This window comes from Polypterus senegalus, chromosome 12, assembly GCF_016835505.1.
Source record: "Polypterus senegalus isolate Bchr_013 chromosome 12, ASM1683550v1, whole genome shotgun sequence".
NCBI classification, from domain to species: domain Eukaryota; kingdom Metazoa; phylum Chordata; class Cladistia; order Polypteriformes; family Polypteridae; genus Polypterus; species Polypterus senegalus.
In genome coordinates this window covers 9,054,708-9,077,782 of record NC_053165.1, presented here as the reverse complement: position 1 = coordinate 9,077,782, position 23,075 = coordinate 9,054,708, and the positions used below count along the sequence as shown (strand labels likewise).

Below are 23,075 nucleotides of genomic sequence, written 5' to 3'. Positions count from 1 at the left end.
CCCCCAGCCGCATGCGACAAGTTATATAAACTACTTTGTTGTCACCCAGCGGTCCTCACCACATGCAGGCAGAGAGCATCGCCACAATTGTCAAAAACACAACTACAGATGATGCCACTCACTAAATACAGAACAAGCACATATGAGAACGCAGGTTTGTTCAAATACATCAAAAACAAAGTAGAAGCTAATTAACACAAATGAGAAACAACAAGATCTGAACGTCAGCTAATTCTGGGATCAGATTGAAGACAAGGAGTCAGGCAAACATGAAACACTCAGAGTCCTGGAGACCTCAACCAAGGAGCTGCCTCCTTCCTATTGGCCATTCTACAGCTGAGTTAGTGCTGGGCCATCCAGTTAGATGAAAGGACCCTCCTACCCAATGATTCCACTGCTCCTTTATCTGACATGACTTCTTCATCGGGCGGCACGGTGGCACAGTGGGTAGCGCTGCTGCCTCGCAGTTAGGAGACTCGGGTTCGCTTCCCAGGTCCTCCCTGCGTGGAGTTTGCATGTTCTCCCCGTGTCTGCGTGGGTTTCCTCCCAAAGTCCAAAGACATGCAGGTTAGATGCATTGGCAGTTTTTAATTGTGTGTGTGTACATCCTGCGGTGAGCTGGCACCCTGCCCAGGGTTTGTTTCCTGCCTTGCGCCCTGTGTTAGCTGGGATTGGCTCCAGCAGACCCCCGTGACCCTGTAGTTAGGACATAGCGGGTTGGATGATGGATGGACTTCTTCATAAGCAGGCAAACAAGTTGGTAGTAGAGCAGTGCCACCTGTGAGTACCAAGAAGTTAAGCTGAATAGGGGAGGATTAGTAACAGCTTATAAATATTACCGTATATACTCGTGGATAAGTTCTCCTGCGGATAAGTCGGGACTTGATTTTACCATATAATTGCTGGTATTTTATAAAGTCCGTTATATAAGTCGAATGTGCAAAACTCATGCTGTTAGTTCAAGAGAGTACGATATGCTAATGCCCACCTGAGAGAGTGACCACAGAGCACACGGGGTTTTTTTTTCTATGGGGGTACGGCAATGCGCTGTAACCCCTCTCTCTTCCTCTCTATTGTGCCTATGTGACCACATGGTAATACCCGAACTATTCCGAAGGGACATTTGCACTGATTTGTGTTTTTTGCATCTCACACCCTCATACACCTTTATTGTAAGAGTATCCCTTATCTACGATGGAGCGTTCAATTAGAAGGAAATATGAAGCTGGTTGTAAATTAAATGTCATTGAAGTGGCGAAAGAAATTGGTAACTGCGCTGCTGGGACAAAATTCGATGTTGTGGAGAAACTAATGCGCGATTGGAGGAGGCAAGAAGATGTAAAAAAAATAAAATAGAGTTGCATTTTTGAATCGGCGTATAAGTCGGGGTCTGATTTTATGATTGATTTTTTTGGGTTTCAATATACATGAGTATATACGGTACTAATATTTTAGCACTAATGACTAACAGGCAGAAATGCAATATGCACAGCTATTCAGCAGCTCTAGTCATGGTATGCTAAACTGAAGTAGTGAGTTTTCAGCCTCCATTTAGATTAGATTAAATAAACTTTATTAATCCAATGGGGAAATTCAGATTTAAAATTTGAGACTGAAGGGACAATAATGTCCTAGGGTTTTGAGTGTCACACACACCCAGTCTCTTCAGGTTTGACGACCATTCATCAACGTGTTTTATAGGGCCGCAGGATTGTCATAGCCTATCCTGTCCATCACCTCTCCTGTTTTCCTCCAATGAGAGCGCACAACGTGACTCCAGCCACGCACCACATTCCCTCCTACTGGGACTCTGCACTTAGCTGAGTTCATGGCTCCTCCGTGCTGATAAACTAAAATTCCATTTGCCTGCAGTTGAAGAAGAACACGCGCTGCTGACTTCACCTGCCCTCATGGAGCTGTGCAGCCGTTAACTCGCCAGCGCGCCAAACGCCAAGTGCCTTTATAGGGCTCTCTATTAAAGGGGGAAAAAGCTATTAATAGTTAGAACTCACCAGCAAACAAATCCCATGACACATCTCATCACACTGTCCCCTCGTGTCGTTAATGACTAGCGAAACATGCAAATTCATGCACCGGCCACAAAAATAAATCAATCAAACGATGGGATGCTGTTGCCAGGTCGGTCTCGATGGCCATCAGATTGTCACGATACCCTCTGATTTCACCATCATTGCTCAAAATACAGTGTCAACTGAAACAAAGACAGGGTTAGGGGTCCCGTAACGAAATCTGGCTTAATCTGAATGGCTGAGGGAGAAAAGGCAAAGCACAATCGTGCTGTTGATAGGATCGGCGTTAGGCCACGATTATTGAATAAAAAACATAAACGCTTCAGAGGCTTGCAGCTCCATTTTCCACCAAAGTTGGCCCTTGAGTGAACGGTGACTTCTGGTGGAAATCTTTATTATATAAATCGGCCCAGGGTGAAAGGGGCATGGATTAGGACAGCAGGGAAATGACGTCATTCTAAGGAGACAGATGGAACAAAATTACCTGTAGCTCTGAGAGGAACAGATCATCTGGAGTGCTCACACGGCGAAATATGAACACAATTGTCTCTTATTATCATGACGTGTGTGCGGGAGCTATTTATAAAAAAACATAAATTAATTTGTAAGAAAATGTAAATTTCACTCCAATAATATGTAAACAAATGTTTTATAGAATCTCCTCCATCTATATTTGGCATGAATCATAGCATAGCCCTACTAAGGTCATTTTGAACAGAACTGAAGCACGAAGATAAAGATGTACAGTCCGGGTCTGGCAATGTCTTTTAGACAATAAATATACAGAATACAGCCCTGTTTGACCTTGGCATTCTTCATCTGAGGCTGGCGCAAAGCAAGGTCTCCAGTGTGCAGTCCGTCTGACTGTGAAGACCCCGGCTCTTTTATTTATTTCTAGACCTGAATTCCCACATTTTCTGAGCGGCTGACTATGAGCCTCGGCCAATCCAGAGGGCGTAACCCATTGGTTAGGAAGGGAGTTCCTAATATAGCACTTGGCAACGAGCCCACCTTGCGTAGCCTTCTGACCTGCGCCTACTGGTGTTACGTTACAGCCAGGGTTTGTTCCTTTGCATATGTTTATTTTCATTTTATTTTTGTGCCTTTTAAATTATACTTTTTCACTTGTCTGTTGTAGTTATGCCTTTTTTTGTTAATATTTTTCTGTTTATTATTTGGTACCTGTGTACGGTATTGTGCTTCGGTGTTGTCTTATGTTCCTTGTGCTTTGAGGGTGGAACCCCAGGAGGCGGAGCCACTGTGATGTCACTGTTCAAGGACCGCCCTCAGTGTTTATATTCTGAAATCGAGAGAAGATCCTTCAAGGTGGTGACTTTAATTCACTTTACTGATTCGATTCTTTTGAAGTAAATGTGTGTGTGTATGTATGTATATATATATATACACAGGGCCGGATTAAGGTGGGTGCTATTGATGCTGCAGCATTAGGCCCATTCCTGAAATAGGCCCAGACGAGAATTTTCCGGAAGCTGAGCAGTTTTCCTTTGTTATATTAACCTCAAAATAATTCTTAGAATGACATTTAGAGTCTGACTTTAGGACGCCTAGACACAGCGTTACTTATTATACAGTTACTATTGTTCTTTGCGCTGTGACGTAACTATAACGTCGTCGTGTTTATTGTTAACCAAAGATTTCAAGTTAATGCTATCAATTTTACATTAAACAGTTTACTTAGTAATTTAGCTGCTTTTTTTGCAATATCTTGGGGATTCTTGCCACTTTATTATTGTTCGGTAAGTGCCACATAGTAAATTTTTCACCTTGAAAGTTAGTTGTACAGTAAAAATCGATGGCTATTTAAATGGTTATCTGTAAAGGTAAAACTAAAAGCCGGCCTTCGAGTCCAGCATGGATGTTCAGAATTTTTAAAATCCACAACAGGATTCTGGTCTATTGTGAAATTTAACTTGTGGACAAATTTTTACCCTCAAGAACCTGAACTGAGTCACTTTGACCCAATGTCTCTGCAAATTAATTTCTTCTTACTCTGTTTCATAAGAGAATTGCGAATATTTGTGTATTTCATTGTTAGGTTTTCTGCATTAAGTGCACTTTTCAGGCAATTGCTATTGAAGGTTGATGTTACATAGTTTGATGTTAATCTCAAATTGTTACGATACTACGTCGTTATTATCATTCATGTTCAATAAAGGCAGGCTGGTTGTGTCGCTAGCAATTAAGACTCCTTGGTCGGTCTGAGTGCGCGTGTACGGTGAGTGTCGAATGCACACGGCGCCAATGGCGAGAAGAAATAGGCCTTTTTTGTACTGCAGCATCAGGCCCAATTTCGTCTTAATCCGGCCCTGTATATACACACACCTACACTCACACACACACACGTAAGTTGCTGTCTTGGACCCCAAAAACGAGGTTGAGTCTCAGTCCTTTAACAAAACCAGCTTTATTCGACTAGAAACAGGAACAGCACGGTTATTTATTATAGCAGGATCTTCCGCTCTCCTATACACAGACATAGCAAACAGGCAGGGTCAGGGCAAGTTATAATGTTCCTTGCGTCACTCATCGGTGACACATGCTTATAGGGTGATCTTGATTGGCCTGTAGTTGCATCCGTGGCGCTATGCTGCGGTGCTGCGAACCTGTGGTTGTATACCCATTTACAATTTTTGATGTCACGGGTTCAAGGACAATACAATACAATACAATTTATTTTTATATGGCCCAAAATCATACAAGGAGTGCCGCAATGGGCTTTAACACCTGAGAGAGTAACTTCAACTCTATAAGAAGGCAAGGAAAAACTCCCAAAAAATATCCCTTGTAGGGAAATAATGGAAGAAACCTTGGCAAAGGCAATGTTGAGAGAGACCCCTGTCCAGGTAGGCTGGGCGTGCAGTGGGTGTCAAAAAAAAGGGGTCAATAGAACACAATACACAGAACAGAACACAAGTAATCCTCAATAAAATAAAATAGTGTAATCGAAATGTTACACGTACAGAGCAGAATTCAACAGTAGATGATGTCACATAATGGAATTAGATAGATAGATAGATAGATAGATAGATAGATAGATAGATAGATAGATAGATAGATAGATAGATAGATAGATAGATAGATAGATAGATAGATAGATCGATACTTTATTAATCCCAAGGGGAAATTCACAATGGGTTAGGGTTAGGGTTAGGATTAGGGTTTGGATTTGTTCAGAGTCCTGGAGACCTCAACCATCAAACTGCCACCCCCTGTTGGCCATTCCACAGCTGAGTCAGTGCTGAGTCAGCCAATCAGATGAAAGAACCCCTCTACCCGCTGATTCCTGCGATCCTCCATCAGGGATGACTTTACCCTAGGCAGGCAAAACAACTTGGCAGGTGGGCCGTGGGCACCAAGTGCCACATTTGAGTACCAAGAAAACAGAACAGTAGTAACAAACTCTCATATTACTTATGTGCTAGTACTAATGACTAACAACAGAGATGCAGCAGCTCTAGTCAGGGTCTACTAAACTGAAGTTGTGAGTCTTCAGCCAGGATTTGAAAGGTGAGACTGAAGGAGCACCTCTTATAGTAGGAGGCAAAGTGTGGGTATGCCAGCTTTGGGCAGCCTGGGCATAATAGTGTGCCTTAAGCAAAGAATATTCTGGACAGGTCATGGATGGCCCTGGTCTGCTTTATGGGTCTTTCACAGGCCTCACACCATTTTTGTTTTATCATATGCACTCACAATGTAATGTACCATCTTGAAGATTGAGAGAGGACCAGGAGATGAACGTGAGTTTTGCTAACAGAAGGTTCAAAGCAAACTTTAAGTCAGGACCAAAACTAAACCGAGGAATCAAAGTCAAAGAGAATGCAGGAAAGTGAAAAACTGAGAATCAAATGGGTCTTTCATCAAAAACAAATGCAATCAAAAACATTCAAAGTCAAAAACCAAAAAGAGCAAGGATTCATTAACTTGGGAACTAATCAAAAGAAAAGTCTTTGGAAAAGCGTTCAAGGGTTTATCTGTCGAGCTTGGATAAAACATGGCTGCTTGAGATGACCTTTAAACTCCTAAACTAAAAAGGTTAGGGTCACAACCTCTGTGAACACACCCCTAGCAACAGGAGGGCGCATCATAGCAACGGAATCCACAAAATGGCGGCGCTCCAAAGAAAGGCAAAACAACTGGTCATTCCTTCTGGACCCGATGTCAAATCGTGACTCTGCTGTCCCACTCGGGGGGATTCTGTCTGCCCTGACTGCTGACCCATTGAGATACACAGATCGTTCAGGTCCACACATATAAAGCCAATGATGTTCGTTGTATTTAATAGCTGGTAAAAAAGAATTTATTTTTAAAGAAAAACTTTTAAGTATTAGAAAATATAACATTCAAACAAATTATCATTACAAATAAATATTGATATTGTAATGGATGGATTGGGGTCCCAGTGGGAATCGACTCCTTTCTCTTATCTGACTGGGAGGCCAACATCATGATGGATGTAGAAAGGTGCGCCTTGTTAGGCATCCCAGCAACACTGGACGGGAAGTCTACATGCCAGATGGACAACATGGATGAAGCATCCTGACTGGGATAAGCAATACAAAATGAAGGTGCTTATAGCGGGTCCATCAGCTAAAGCCCAAATTGGTCTTGGACTTCTCGGCTCTTTCTCTGTCTGTTCCAAACCTCAAGTCCATAATCTTGGTGTTATCTTTGACAGTAACCTCTCTTTTGAGAAACAAGTGCATTCTGTAGTCAAGAGTTCGTCTATTAGGTAAGATCAGGCCTTTTTTATCTTCGAGGGATCTTGAGAAAGCTACTCCTGCTTTTATCTTCTCTCGCCTCGATTACTGCAACTCGCTGTATTCTGGGATTAGCAAATCTCTGATACGCAATCAATCAATCAATCAACATTTATTTATATAGCACATATTCATACAAAAAAATGTAGCTCAAAGTGCTTTACAAAATGAATAGAAAAATAGAAGACACAATAAAAAATAAACATAAGTCAACATTAATTAACATAGAATAGGAGTAAGGTCTGATGGCCAGGGTGGACAGAAAAAACAAAAGAAAAACTCCAAAGGCTGGAGAAAAAAATAAAATCTGTAGGGGTTCCAGACCAAGAGACCACCCAGTCCCCTCTGGGCAAACTACCTAGCATAAGTCAAACAGTCCTCTTTGTAGTTAGGGTTTTCATGGAAGGACCTGATGATGCAGGTTACACAGGTTACATTTGGTCCAGATTGCTGCCGCTCACTTTCTGGTTGGGACAATAGAGTCTGACTCTGTTCCTCCAATATTAGCTTCTTTACAACTGGCTGTTCAGTTTTTGAATTGATTTTAAAATCTTGTTGCTAGTTTTTAAATCTTTACATGGGCTCGCTCCTGCCTATTTATCTGAATTGTGTGTTTTACAGCAGCCATCTAGAGTGCTTAGATCTTCTGATCAGTTGTCTCTTGTTGTCCCTCGTACCGAGTGTCAAACTAATGGGGACAGACAGGACTTTGTCAGCCTCGCCTGTGGAGCTCTTTACCTCGTCACATAAAGGAGTCGACGACAATTCAGAACGAGATTAAAGACTCATTTCTATTCACTTGCATTCCGTGACCTTCAGTAATACTGATGGCTTCCTCATTGTGATTATGTAACATTACTTCTATTTATTATATATTTTATTTATGTTCATATATTTTATTTCTATTTATGTTATTTATGTTATTTGTTTGTTTTCTTTTATTCTATTACTACCGACTGGGAGGCCGATCGAATCGGGCTACAAATTCTACGTTTGTGAAATCCATATTTTCTCTGCAAAGAATTATTTGTTTTTTTAAGTTCTTGAAATGATTTTGTTATCATGGCACTGATTTGTCTTAAAATAGATCTTTTCGGCCGATGTAATGAAGAGCTTCCTGTTTAAACGGAGCTGCGAGACGTGAAATCAGCTCTTCGGCGCACCTCATTTGATTTTTTCCAGCAAACAAATTTTCAAAACAAACCGTAACTCTAATCGGAGTCGGAGTAATGATTATGTTGGTGTGGTCGTTTTAGATCTGAGATCGGCTAAAATTTAAACAATGACCGTTGTTAATACCCTGCCGTCATCACTCACTTTGCCAATAGATGTCTAAAGGACGGATGCCAAAACCGAACTGCCCAAAGATAGATTTCGACGTACCAAGCAAATGGCGATACGTTCTAAATTACTTACGGTTCTGGAGCTGTCGAAGGGTTTAAGTCGGTCGACAATGTTAGTCCTGGAAAGTACGCCCCACCAAACCAACGTTCCAAAAACCAACCGAACTTACTGTTATCTGCTCGAACCAACACCGACTTACTATACTCGGCCGTCCAGCGGCGTCACTGAAGCATTCGAACATTCTTAGCCAATCATGCAATACTGCGTCCGCGTTTGCCACGTGATGTTCTAACTAAAGAGGCAGAGTCCCATTGCAATGGTTCTAACTTGTATTGAGTCGAGGTATTGACGCACACACCATAGATACGACGTATTGATGCACACACCATACATATGGAGTATTGACGCGAAGACCATACATACGGATAGTATCAAATTATATATAAGGATTGTAAAGCACTTTGGCCGCAGCATTCCTATGTTGTTTTAAATGTGCTATATAAATAAATTGACATTGACATTGGCAGTGATCCTTCCTCGATCGCGGGGCTTGCGTTACAGAACCCCCTGCGAAAGGTGAAAATCCGCAAAGTACAAACCATGTGTTTATATGTTATTTATATATATTTTAAGCCCTTAGAAACTCTCCCACACTCTTATAAACATTTCCCGCATAAACCCTTTATATTCTCTTAGATATTAGGTAAGATTCATTGAAATTATGCTTGTAAATACACTTTATATACAGTAAAACCTAAATATTATTCTACAGATATCGAGCTTCTCCGATATCACATATGTTACAGCCGTTACGATAGACAGGCCACCAGCAATAAATACGTACAATGCAAGAAAAATTGTATACAGTAAAATGTGTGTACAGTGACACTAAACGTACGTGTGTGTAAGAAGTATGTAGAAGATTAATTATGGGTACTCACCAACAATGACACGACGACTTGTCCGATAACGACGAGTTTAATTTTAACAAAGGACAGAGTTACAGCTCTTCTAAAGGAGCCTCTTCAGGCGACTGTGTAGCACCACCGTTGTCGCCTGGAGTTTCTTCTTCCACAGAAGGTGTACCAGGCGGTGTTTTGGGGGGTAAGGAACATCGTGATGGGCAGTTGCTGGCGCTGCTTTTTCATTTGTGTAAGGAGGTTTTTATACACTTCCATGGCGTCGTCAAGAGCATTTCTAAATTGCAAAGAACAAATCATTTGCGGGTCCCATTCATCAACCGATGTCTGGAGATCTTTTGCCATTTGTAGAATGGTCACGAGACGCTCGAGAGTTAGGCCAGCGTCTTCTTCCTGTGCTGAGTCCTCTTGTTCCTTATCTTCTCGCTCGCTGACTTGGTCATCTCGGCCAAATCTTCGGAGCTCAGCGTCTCGGAGTGGGCATCGAGCAGCTCATTGACGAAAGTTAACTCTTTACACAGCGAAACACGTTGATGCTGAATGAGCGAGACGAGATTTCCTGGTTAACGCAGAACGGAATTGAATTCTGCGCTCCGTCGCTGAGCCAAATCAGCACCCAGGAACTTAACCGCGTGCTCTGATTGGCCATCTGCCAATAGCAACCCTTGTATGAAATAAACTGAGGAAGCATGTACCAGAAATTAAAAGACCCATTGTCCGCAGAAACCCGCGAACCAGTGAAAAATCTGCGATATATATTTAAATATGCTTACATATAAAATCCGCAATAGAGTGAAGCCGCGAAAGTCAAAGCACGATATAGCGAGGGATTACTGTAGTCCTTTTCCTGGTGGGAAAGTCACACACATGTGGCCTTGCATGTGCAGGTTGTTCCGCCATACACTGGGTAGCAGCGTCCCTTACAGCGAGCCCCAGTTTGGTCGCCTGCAGGACATTTTAGAAGTTGCGGTCCGAAAAAACTGCCCTGTTGGGTCCGATGGGGGACACCAGGGAGCACTATTGGGAGTGAAAGGTTTGAGTTTCTGCCCAACACCCAGAAGTGCTTCCCAAAGGTGACGTTTCGACACCACAAGTACTCCTGGATTAGGCTGAAGAGGAGGCCCTCGTCTTCACATGGCTTGCCGGGATCCAGAGAGGAATCGAGGAGAGAGAAGTGAAAGGGTTTGCTTCGTCGTACTGTGATGTGCTGTCCTGACAAGGATGAAACCTGTTAAAGGTGCTTTGTAAAACAGAAGCATTGATTATTGATTGCTGACATTTTTCTCCCGTTGTTCTACCCTTTCTTTATGAGGGTTTTCTAGACCAGATTAGCAACAACAGTTACAAGGGAAAACTGTAGGTGGCGCCAGTACATCTCAAAGCAATGTAGCACACGTAATGTTCTCAATCCGGCTCAATCCAGGTCAGGGTCAAGGGGGATTTAAATCCAGGATGCGTGATCTGTGGCGCAATAGTGATAACCACTGTGCCAGCGTGCCGCTCACAAGACGATACCTTAAGATAACCGTAATAATGTGTTGGAAAAACAGAGCATGCCTCACTCTGAGGCCATCGTCGCTCATTTTCTTTTCAATTTCTTCCAGATGTCTTAATGACAGTTTGTGATACGCATAAATGATGGAGATTGACTACAGTAATGGCAGAATTAAGCTAATGACTGCACATCTTTAAATGAATGTAATTAGCATAGCTAATTAGCCGAGGAGGCCCGAGTGCAGACAGAGCTCAGAGTCTCCTCCAGCTGTTACGAGGACCGAGCAGAGCGGCTCGTGTAAATCGGCCGTGAGCTGCTCATTTTCAAAAGCCAGATCTTGCTTAACTCTAATCAGGAGGTTGACAGACGAGGAGTCCTTTAAGCCAGTTACACTTCTCTGGTCTTGAACCTGAGTCGGCACTGCTTTCCAGAATGGTCCTCTCCCTGCTGTCCTCGGACCCATATTGTCACAGTCTTGTTATACGACATGTTTCATGAGTGCCTATAAATGGTTTGTGTTTTATCCAAGTCATTCTAAATCCATTCCGATCCTACTTGAACCTGAACTTGTCCACCCAGTTTTGCCACTTGTAGAGAAGGAGCTCTTTAGCTCTGTGACTTACCGACTCAAAAACTTGGGCTGGGCACTACGGCCATGTGGAGCAATTACCCGAGGGTGATCCTCATTGTTGCGGACCCAAACGGCAGGACCAGGCCAAGGGGACACCCACGTTAACACCTGGCTGCAGCAGATAGAGGGTCATTTCTGGAGGGTGAGACTGGGCCGCATATTTACCTGGGAGGTTGCCAACCGGGATCCCCAGCTGTTTTGTTGTGTGGTGGGTGCGGCAACGTGCTGTACCAGTACATTCTCCCCAACTTGACGACTCCTATCATTTCACTGCTCTGATCTTGCCTCTAATTATCCATCCATCCATTATCCAACCCGCTATATCCTATCACAGGGTCACGGGGGTCTGCTAGAGCCAATCCCAGCCAACACAGGGCACAAGGCAGGAAACAAACCCCGGGCACAACAGGAAACACACACACACACCAAGCACACACTAGGCACAATTTAGGATCGGCAATGCACCTAACCTGCATGTCTTTGGACTGTTGGAGGAAACCCACGCAGACACGGGGAGAACATGCAAACTCCACGCAGGGAGGACCCGGGAAGCGAACCGTGAGGCAGCAGCACTACCCACTGCGCCACCGTGCCACCCTGTACATTTCATAATAATAATTCTTTACGTTTATATAGCTCTTTTCTCGCTACTCAAAGTGCTTTTCATTGGGAGTGGGGTGCCATTTCAACCACCACTAATGTGCAGCACCCATCTGGATGAGGTGACGGCAGCCACGCAGGGAGGACCGGGTAGCAAACCAAAGCAGAGCTACCCACTGCGCCACCATGCTGCCTGCCTCTAATTAATTCTACCAATATTTCTTAACTGAGGGGAAGTCCAAACCCCTCACTGTCCATCATTTCTGTTAGACAAGGCCTATCCTTACTCCCTACAAGCTCGACGCTTGCTGCCTTTATTTACTGCCAAAGAGTTCACATTCCCTCTCTAAGTTCTCCTGCACGTCTAACCTTTGGCTTAATGAACTATTGGTGGTTTCTAGCTCATACAGAATAATAAAAAATATGTAGTGTGATGGTGCGGGTCAACTTCATGCTCTCTCTTTACATTTGGGAGCCTGTCGAACCCAACTACGGTGATAGTCATGACCGACTGAGCTGTCAGATGGGGACAAATCATACATAGAGGAAGGGGATGGTGGAAAATAAAGTGTTCCGTGCTATTATTAAAATAACACAGTGTTCATAGTGCAGGGATCAAAAACATCAGCAATAAATAATGCATAAAAACGCGTGAACCGTGGGGAGTAAAAACACAATAAATATAAATCCAATAAAAGCAGAGCTTAAAATGCAGTCTCCGCCCACCTCCCAGTCTCCGCCCACCTCCTTCTTCGTCTCCACGGCTCACCCATCACTTGCGTTGCCGACGGAGACTTCATCCACCCAGCCCCCGTCTTTTGGCTACCTCCAAAACTGTGCAGCCTGACCGTCCGAGATCGGCATTCCTCCCGTCATCCTTCACGCACCCGCAGTCGTACCTCGGATCCCTAGGGAAGTCATCTTCCATGTTCACCACTCTCCACACTGTCATTCAGACGGTGACGAACCAGCCCCTAGAGCGCCACAACCTATGCTCCTTCGCGGGGCCCCTATTCGTGCTGCCATTGTGTTCTAGGTAGCCGATCGACCTCACCGAGGTTACCCTTTTGTCGTCTTTCTACCTCTCCTTTCCTCCAATCCGATCCCCTCACTTGCGCGCCTCATCTTTTATGTGGGGATGTGGCACAGGTGTGGCCATTAGGCGCTCCTGGTATCAGTAACGGAAAGTAAGGAAACGCCCGCGCCGCATTGCGCCCAGGAACCGCTCCAGACACATTACCACACCCCCTCCTTAAGCCGCGAGTGCGCCATTATTTATTTTAAAAGGCAATGAGCCGCGGGCCTCACCTTACCTCATGTAGGCCTAAATCTTTTACATCCTAACTCTTACATCGTAATGCTTAGTAAAATATAGTGTCTACTTTTCTCATGTGCTGATAATTCTTTGCTAATACGCAGAGGTTACTGTTTTTAAGAATACATTTTTCTATACAGCGTTGTAGGAGTGTAGTCTCAGTTCATCGAGGGCATACACACTGTGGAACGGGACCCGGACACAGACAGACGGACAACGGTTTTGCACCCAACACACTCATGTTTATTTACAATATTTACAGTAAGTCAGTTCCTGCTCCACCCAGTGCCTCCAGCACCGATCCCCCAAAATCCAGGCCTCTTTTCCCAGTGCCTTCCTTCTGGCCACCTCCACTCCTCTCTATGAGCTCCCTCTTCTTCCACCCGACTCTTGCGGCCCCTTATATACGAGCCCGAATGGGCTCCAGCTGCTTCCCGGTAATCCTCCGCGGACACACCTCCGTGTGGTGGAAGTGCCGGCTGCGCACCCGGAAGCCCTCCAAGTGTTCCCAGGCTTCTTCTCCCCCAGCACTTCCTGGTGTGGCGGAAGTGCTGAGGTCCAGGGCTCTTCAGGCACCGGGGCGCCCCCTGGCGGTGGCCACGGGCCCCTACAGGGTTGGGCTTCCAAGCCCTCTACCCGTGGCCCCCAACACAACCAGGGCGATCCTCCTGGGCGTCCCAGCTGGGTACCGCCACCCGCCACAACACACACACACACACACCATTTGGACCAATCTGGAGTCACAGAAAGAGACCGAGGAGGACATCACGCCCAGAACCCCAGTGCTAAGCACTGTGCCACCGTGAGAGTAAAAGAACAGCTCCTTTGAGAGTGACAGATATGATGCCCGCTTATAAGCCTGACATATTAGGCAACCATTAGAGGTGCAATTAGCCTACGCTATCACCATGTATAATAGACTGATGTGGCACCTTCTTGCAATTAAGATCTGCAGGAACTGCTGATGAGCAATTTCATAGCATTCTGAATGAGTGCAGCAAGAAATTAAGATGCCATTTATAACTATTTTATAGCCATTAGGTGAGCGTTGAATTACAGCATGGCTGTGACTTGGAGCAATCGGGAAAGAAATTGTTTATTTTAAGGAGAACTTTGAATGAGGCATTTCGGATTTGGTTTTGACTGGGGGTCTCATCCCGGGTTGGTTCCTGCCTTTGCCTCGTATTGCTGTGATGGGCTGAGGGTCCCCCGTGACGCTAAAATTGGATTAAATGGGTCTGAGTGTATTAGGATATACTGTGTACGGTTCTGACTGGCACACCAGCCAGGGTCAGCTCTTGGCTTGCTTGTGTCTAATGCTGCCAGGGTGGGCACTGGCCCCCCGACCACAAACTTAATTAAGCGGGTTCAGGATGGATTGTTTTTTAGAGATCTGAGTATATAAAGAGTCTGCTAATGCACAATTGTCCCACACTTTTTTTTTTCTTTGTGTAATGTGGCACATTTCTTGAATCTAAATGATTATGGTGCCAATTAACTCAAAGATATGACACAGGAATGTTTTACTTCTCTATTGAGTAGGTAATTGTTACTCTCCAACCCATAAATTTGAAAAAGATCATTTTTGCATTTATTTCTGTTGCTCTTTCCCATGGTATCCTTCCTGATGCCTGAGAACAATAAAGAAAATAAGCGGCAAAGGATGGCTGGCCATAAAATTAATTAATCCATTTTTTTAAATTCACGTGGCGTGCTGTTAACGCGACTTATCTAATTCCCCACAGTGCCTACACTGAAGCTTACAAAGGAAATCCTGTGCCAGGCTTGGCAGAAAGGAGCAAAGTCTCGGATGAGGACAACGAGAAGAGCTCAGCAGAGGAAGATGGCATTATAGATCACATCCAGGACAGACAGGTGAAGGCCTCTTGTTGAAACCTTGTGGGGGATCAAGTGGGACCTTGAAAGGGGATCTGAAGGTTCACATCCTGACATTCCTTGAGTGGCACGACAACTATGGCTTTATGTTGGGTTATCATGATCAAAAAATATAAGTTCAGCTATCGAGTTCATTAGATCTCTGATGCCCACTCAATCCCTAAAGTGCAGGATATGTGTGATCAGCTATTTGGTGGTCTCATGTCTGGCTGGAGCGCTCTTCACAGAATGTGGACTGGAGATGTTAGCTGCTTGCCTAGATCTACTCTGATCTGCCACTCAGAGGCTGTGGTGAGGACACCAGACTTCTAGACTTCGGCCGGTTATGGGGTTACTCTCCTGCTTTGATGAAGCAGATAGTCTTCTTCAGTGGAAGATGGTGCCCACTGGTATTGATTGCTGTGGTTAAACTGTCAGTGACTGCCTTCAGCACCTGGTCATGGTGCCAGTGTTAACAGCCCTCTACAAGCACCTTTGGGCAGCTACTGAGGTGGTGTTCTGATGACTGATTCCCACGGCACATGAAAGTGTTACATTGTCTAGGACTGGGAAATATCTATCTTTTATAGTGCCCTTCATCAGGCCCGGTCTTAGGTATTATGGGGCCCTAGGCGAAAGGAGGGTCCAGAGCCCCCCTGGAAGCTCTGCGAAATGCATGAAACTTAGACCAAGGAGACGTTTTCTTGTAACGTTACGAGGTCATCACCCTGGGTCCCTTTTTCACCCGGAGTAGTTAGCTGCGAGGTGGAAGGATTTATGAGATCTTGACTTCTTCTTTCTTCTTCTTCGACGAATGATGATGAGGGCTGATTCACTGATGTGAATGTTTGACCCATAGAGATCTTGACTCAAACTGCTCCGCTTTTATAGACAGCTGCCCACGCGGACACGTCCCCGCTGGCCCACGTGATTTAAACATGCGAGGGGAGGGGCGGGTCGGGGGCCTGGCTGCCGTCGATCCGGGGCCCCCCGGACGCCAGGGCCCTAGGCGGTCACCTTCTTCGCCTATGCCTAAGGCTGGGCCTGCTTTCATGTCTATCTATCTATCTATCTATCTATCTATCTATCTATCTATCTATCTTATAGTCCCGTTCCTTTCTGTCGATCAATCTAATCCTGCCAACTACGCTAAAGTATCTATTATATACAATAGTGCCTAACTTATCTATCTGTTATATAGTGCCTTTTCTGTCTATCTATCAATCTAATCCTGCCAGCTACTCTATCTATCTATCTATCTATCTATCTATCTATCTATCTATCTATCTATCTATCTATCTATCTATCTATCTTATAGTCCTGTTCCTTTCTGTCGATCAATCTAATCCTGCCAACTACACTAAAGTATCTATTTTATACAATAGTGCCTAACTTATCTATCTGTTATATAGTGCCTTTTCTTTCTATCTATCAATCTAATCCTGCCAACTACTCTAAAATATCTATCTAGTATATAGTGCTTTTCCTATCTATCTATCTATCTATCTATCTATCATATTGTGCCTTTCTATCTATCTATCTATCTATCTATCTATCTATCTATCTATCTATCTATCTATCTATCATATAGTGCCTTTCTATCTATCTATCTATCTATCTATCTATCTATCTATCTATCTATCTATCTATCTATCTATCTATCATATAGTGCCTTTCTATCTATCTATCTATCTATCTATATATCTATCTATCTATCTATCTATCTATCTATCTATCTATCTATTGGAAGGTTGCCCGTTCAAATTCTATAAATGCCAAAGGCTCTTAACCAGCTATTGCTCCATCTGGGGTATAACGTTAACCTGCATCCAGCCCTTCAAGGAGGTCCTGCAACTTTCAGGGAAAACTCAGGGGTTGGTGGCAGGATTGGCCCGCCAGTCACTTGAACAAAACCTCACCCTGTTCCACTCCATTTGAAGTAGTGTGATGCTGAGGTGTCACCCAATGCGCAGCTGCACTCGGGTACTAATTTGGGACCTTGAGGTGGTTCATTGCATGGTGGGTGCGGAGACGTGATGTATCAGTACAAGCTGCCAATCTCTGCATTGAACAGGGGGTCCCATTCAAGGTGTCCTCCCACAGTCCTTTAATGTAATTACAGTAAGCATGCCTAAATGTCAATTTTTGTTTAATATAATTTCTTTCTTTCTATCTTTTGTAAACAGGCTGATGGCCAGTCAAGAGCATTTTATATAGCCAAGGAGCTGCTGGATTCAGAAAAAGTGTAAGTATACCCAATGACAATTCATTTTATATTCTTACTGAATGAGAGCCGGTCCACTTTTCCTATGTTTATATGGCTGATTTTTGTTCTCCAACATTTGCGTTTCCCATCTGACAACTCTAAACTGGCTGTGTACTGTATGTGAGTGTGCCCTGCAGTACGTTGGTGTTTATGTCAAGATGACCGCACTGTTTAGAAAAGCTCTAACTCCATGTGATCCTAATTGGGAGGCATGAGAGACATAAGGCCAACATCACAACTGCCTGCCCATCAGGGAGGTTTCAGTGACTGACCTGAAGTCTGTAATGGAGTCATGAGGAACTGGGCACCTGCACTTGTGTTCCAAATCCAGTCAGTGTGAGTCAGAGATGCCAACTGAAAAGAGTGCAGCTCAGATGTCACACACCATGTTGGCCTTGAGAAAGGAGTGTCAGATTAGGAGACCCTGCAGTAGCCTGGGATCAGACTGCTGACTGTCCTCTCCTTCATCTCTTTCTTTCAGGTATATGGACAGCCTGAAGCTGCTTCACGTGGTAAGATGATGTTTAGCCTTCATTTTCATTTTTGAAAGCAACAAAAAAAAGAAAAATCAATTTGAGCTTCTAAAATGTTTGTAAAGATGGACGGATGACCATTTCTTTCAGAAAAGAAAAAACAAGTGAATAACTTGCAATTTTAGCTTCCTACCTATAAATGCATTAAAAAATGAATTATTATATGGGAATTTTCAATTTTGCCATTACATTTGATATTAAGTCTTTGATTAAATGGAACTCCAATGGGAAAAAATGGGAAATGTAAGTAGAAGTCAAGCACTGTGAAGTGGCTTAACCTGCTTGATGAATAATATGATTTATACTTGGGGAAAAAATTATCTATCTATCTATCTGTCTGTCTGTCTGTCTGTCTATCTAATCCTGCCATCTACGCTAAAATATCTATCTATCTATTATATAGTGCCTTTCACATCTACCTATCGATCTATTTATCTATCTAATCCTGTCAACTACGATAAAATATCTATCTATTATATAGTGCCTTTCACATCTATCTATCTATCTATCTATCTATCTATCTATCTATCTATCTATCTATCTATCTAATCCTGCCAACTACGCTAAAATATCTATCTATCTATGTATTATATAGTGCCTTTCATATCATCATATCATCAGTATCTCTGATGTGAAGTGATACCAACAAATAAAATGATGTCTCTAGCTGATTCTGTATTCTATTCTGTAGCACTGAAAGCCACAATTATTCAATACAGTATTTATCTAATGTTTCATATCTCTATTTCTGAAGCCTATCCCAGCAGTATCAGACACCAGTAGGGAGTTAACGTTAGTCCAGTGCAGGGCCAATTCGGTGAGTTCAACAGCCAGTGTCTGAGTTATTGGCAAGATGACAGACTGAATGGATACTAAATGACATGTATGAAAAATGAAAATGAAATGAACAGTATTAAATTATTCAGTACTTAAGCTAAACAAATTCAGATGTTAGAAACAGTGAGTACAGAATGAACATAAGACATGCTGTCCTATAATGATTAATAAACCTCTCAAACATTGCAATGTGTGCCAATAGTACACCACTCAGACTGTAAGCACACAACACTTGGACTTTCTTTCTTTCTTTCTTTCTTTCTTTCTTTCTTTCTTTCTTTCTTTCTCCTCCACCGTGCCACCTGCATGGCTTCACATTTTTTATATGCATATCTATAGCACAATGACTCACAGCTATTGAAATTCATCTTTTTTTTTACTTTTTTGACCTTTTAAGAATGCTTAGCAGGCAAAGAAAAAAAACTGCGTCAGAGTGGCTCTATGGGGGGCACTTTTTACACTAATAACACTTGTTTACCTCACGTCTGCAGATAAAAATGAATTGTATGTTTGACATTTTAATATGAATTCTTCAGCATTAAACAATACTTGGACGAGTAAGCAGCTTTATAAGATTAGAAGTCATTTGTGACACACCGGGCGAGCCTGGCAGCCTTTATTTAAATACTGACACTGGGCTACTTTTGGACTGTTTTAGGAAATTCCATATTTGTGTAGTAGATGTTTCTGGGCAGGGTGGCATCCCATCACAGAAAGAAAACACACACACACACACACACACTGTGGGGGCGATTGTAGCAATGCCAGCCCTCCTAACCTGCATGTCTTTGGGCTGTGGAGCAACCGGAGGAGGAAACAGACACAGGGAGGACATGAAAACTCCATGCATGGAGCACCCACGATATTTTAATTTTTTATTTTTATTAATTTGGCAAAAATTCTAAAATCCTGATTTGGCTTCATCATTTGATATGGGAAGATATTAATTTAAATGACTTTAGTATAAGGCTGCAACATAGAAAAATATGAAAAAGGGAAGGGGCTGAATACGAGCAGAACGCACTACGTGCAGACAGACAGACTGACACGCACACGTGCTCGCGCACGCCCGCGCACACATACACCTGCCTTCTCACTGCTGCACGCGCACACTCGTCAACGCACCTGCGACTCCCTTGAACGGACACTCACGCACGTTCACGCACGCTGGTTCAATCCGCCGAACAGCGTGCAGTGTTAATAAATAATTAAACGTTCATTCATTTCACGATCGACCTTTGCCAACTTCATTGCGCGGACATTTCTTTCTCTGTTATCGGCAGGCTTCGCTTGTTTCTTGAGTTATTTCTAATTGTTTTCTTTCTTCCCCCTACTGTTTGCAAGTAAATGTCCTCCTTAATAAATATTCAGCAGCTACGCCGGCCATTTAATTAGTGGGCTGCTAAATTTTTAATTAATTTTCCTCATTGATCCTGTTGCGCGTTTAATTGTTGTTAACTCTTGAAGCGCTGGTCGTTTCTTGTCGCGGGCTGCAGTGGCGTAGCTAGGGGCGCTCCGCCCCGGGCGGCACATTTTGGGGGCGACATTATTGGCCAAAAGGCTCAGTACAATTCGTGTGTAAGCAGTAGGGTTCGGTAAAATATGAATCACGAATAAAAAAAAAACTACAATTCTCTGATTTTTACCTACAAATGCTTCAAAAATAATTTTCAGACTGTCCTTCTGTGACGGCATCAGATATAGCAGTTGAAATTTATGAGGCAATAACAAAAATAAACATAAACATTACACCGATAATAATTTCTAGGAAGATCAACAACTAATTTACAATTTATAATTCCATTTCGTTATCAATCCGAATGCGTTCCTGCTCTGCACAGAAAACATCCGCACCTATCACTTGTACACTACACTGGTTCTGGTTTTCGCCGCGTAATTATATTAAACTCATAATTTGCACACGGCTTATTAGTGCGTCTATACTATATTCTTGTCTAGCTGATGCTTATAAATAATTATATGTGAAAAATTATTGCTGTTTCTCTATATATACAGAATAAATCTATACAAAATGTATCTTAATTTTTCTCTATGCGTCATTTTAATTTTCTAATTAAATAGGTTAACATATTCAAATATGTTGGAGGGCGGCAAATTGAAGCCCCGCCCCGAACGACACGCACTCGAGCTACGCCCCTGCCGGGCTGACGTTTTACTGACTGGGGCTGGCATCTCGAAATGGCGGGCCGAGGTGGGCGTTCGGTGGACTGCATGCGCTCTTAAAAACTGGTCTGAAGGTCTGAAATGTGTGTTTCCTCACAAAAAAAGCAGTTTCACTTTAGAGTCCTACTATTTTAGGCCAGCAAAGTGGTTAAGGTTTTGCAGGTTGTGGGCTCAAATCCCATGACCATTAGCAGGTCATTTCACCTGCCTGTGCTCCAATTAGGAGGAAAGAAAGAAATGCAATCAATGGCATCTCTCAGATGTTCACCTTGGATAAAGGAGTCCACCAGATAATAAATAATAATAATATTAGGACATCTTCAATGTACAGTGCAGGATACTAACAAATCAAGAAATCCTGAACTGCTCCTGTGCTATTCTCATTTTAAAATCACGAGCATGTTTGAATTTTAACAATCTGTTTTAATCTGCTGCGGTGGGCTGGTGCCCTGCCCAGGCTTTGTTTTCTGCCTTGCACCATATGTTGGCTGGGATTGGCTCCAGCAGACCCCCATGACCCTGTAGTTAGGATATAGCGGGTTGGATAATGGGTGGATGGATGATTTAATCTGTTTAGCAGCCATGCCACCTGCACTTCAGAACAAGTCACCCATCTACAGCTAAGCATGATGTTTGTGATGCGCCACCCGTTGGAATGACAAATCCAATGCACTTTATTACTACATGTATAACAAAATACAGTCCAGTAGATGGCACACTGCAAATGTTAACACTTGAGGTCTCGTGTTGATTATTTAGATTTCAATCCATCTTAGATGGATAGTACAGCTAGTTTTTAATAAAAAGGCTTGGCATTGTATCATCTAAACTATGAGTGAAGTTTGTGTCTTCTACAATAGAAAGACAAAGACACCACATAAAGTGAGATTAAAAGTGGGCATCATGTCTCGGGCCAACACATCACCCTTCAGACCCCTAAAATGGCATGTCACATTACAGGACTTTTCCAGTGATTTTCATTCATAGCCTTCGTTTTCACAATCTTAGCAAGTTGGACGTAATTGGCAACACTACCTTGAAGGCCACTCTCCAAGCCCTACTTACCCAGCGACTCACTCCTCAAAAGGGTTTGATTTTTGTCTTTAGTTGTCGTGGTGGGCTCTGCGTGCATCAGAGCTGACCACCAATGAGTGTTCAGTCGAAAGGGCGATTCGTAAAATGCAGCGCTAAGGGGCTTTGAACTTGAATCACAGAAGAGAAGCTCATCTCTCCGATGTCTTATGTTTAATTAGATGAAAAAAGGGACGAGAATGCGGCTGAACTTGACGTACCCGTTAACCCTTTGTACAGCACCGGCTCCATCAGGCAGTACGTCATTATTATTATGTCCTGGCTGGGGTTCACTTTCGTGGTTGATGTCTGTCTTGTTCAATTTTGCTTCTTTTGTCTATGTCAATATTGCTATTTTATTACATAACCTTCAGTATGTGCCTTGGGTTTTGTGTGTGGTTCCCTAAGGGGTGGGGCCACCTGCCCGTCACTGCTAGGGACTGCCCCTCAGCCCTATAAAGGGGAGGGTTTCCCACAATTCCTGGCGGTTCACTCGAATGCGCTAGGGAGTCGGTGAGTTACTGTGTGTCATTCACTCGTGCTTTGTGATTTCTGGAATTTGTAACCATTTGCGCTCTGTTTTTTGACTTCGCCGCCGGATTGTGTATTTGGGACACTGCTGGCTTGGATCGCTTTTATTGTTTTAGGCAATTCCTTTTGTCCTTTTTTGTACTCCACAGAGCTTCGTGTTATTTTAGAGCAGTTTTGTTAAGAATAAATCTTTTATTTTATGAAGGTTCTACTGTTCGCGGCCGGGGTTTTTTGACAGGATTTCCCCTTCTAGCGGACTTTTGTGGTACTGTTTCGGGACTGACATGCTTTGGGACAGTTAACTGGCTGTCACAAAAAGGTAAACATGACTGTTCTGGAAGGTCGTCACTCCGTCAGTAAATTTGATATTCTTCAACGATTTTCAGTTGTGTGAACTGACAGGGTCCAACATCGAGATCGGCAACCGGAGTCGGCAAGTCTGACGTACCCCAGGACTTGAAGTTACATCGACTTTAGGTGACCCCTCCTGTCTCTTGAAACAGCCTAATGGCCTTTGCGTTGTCACATCTGCTTTCAAGTTTTGTCTTTCGTGCATGAAGCTCCCCCCTTTTCGTAGGCACAGAAATGCACAGGGCTCTCATTTTGCAGAAGCTCAATTAAATTGTCTGCAGCAAAACAGCAGGCATCAGAGATGGAGGAGAAAA

The 23,075-nt window shown here is 43.3% G+C and overlaps 1 protein-coding gene across 2 annotated transcripts in view; it reads left to right on the top strand.

Annotated features, from left to right (window-relative positions):
* fgd5a (FYVE, RhoGEF and PH domain containing 5a) overlaps window positions 1–23,075 on the top strand; it is a 181,626-nt gene that overhangs the window by 62,151 nt on the left and 96,400 nt on the right. For both annotated transcript variants that reach the window (XM_039773630.1, XM_039773631.1), the window contains exons 3-5: window positions 14,859–14,988; window positions 17,175–17,233; window positions 17,736–17,766. In XM_039773630.1, coding sequence (XP_039629564.1) covers window positions 14,859–14,988; window positions 17,175–17,233; window positions 17,736–17,766 — 220 coding nt within the window. The remainder of the gene's footprint in view (window positions 1–14,858; window positions 14,989–17,174; window positions 17,234–17,735; window positions 17,767–23,075) is intronic.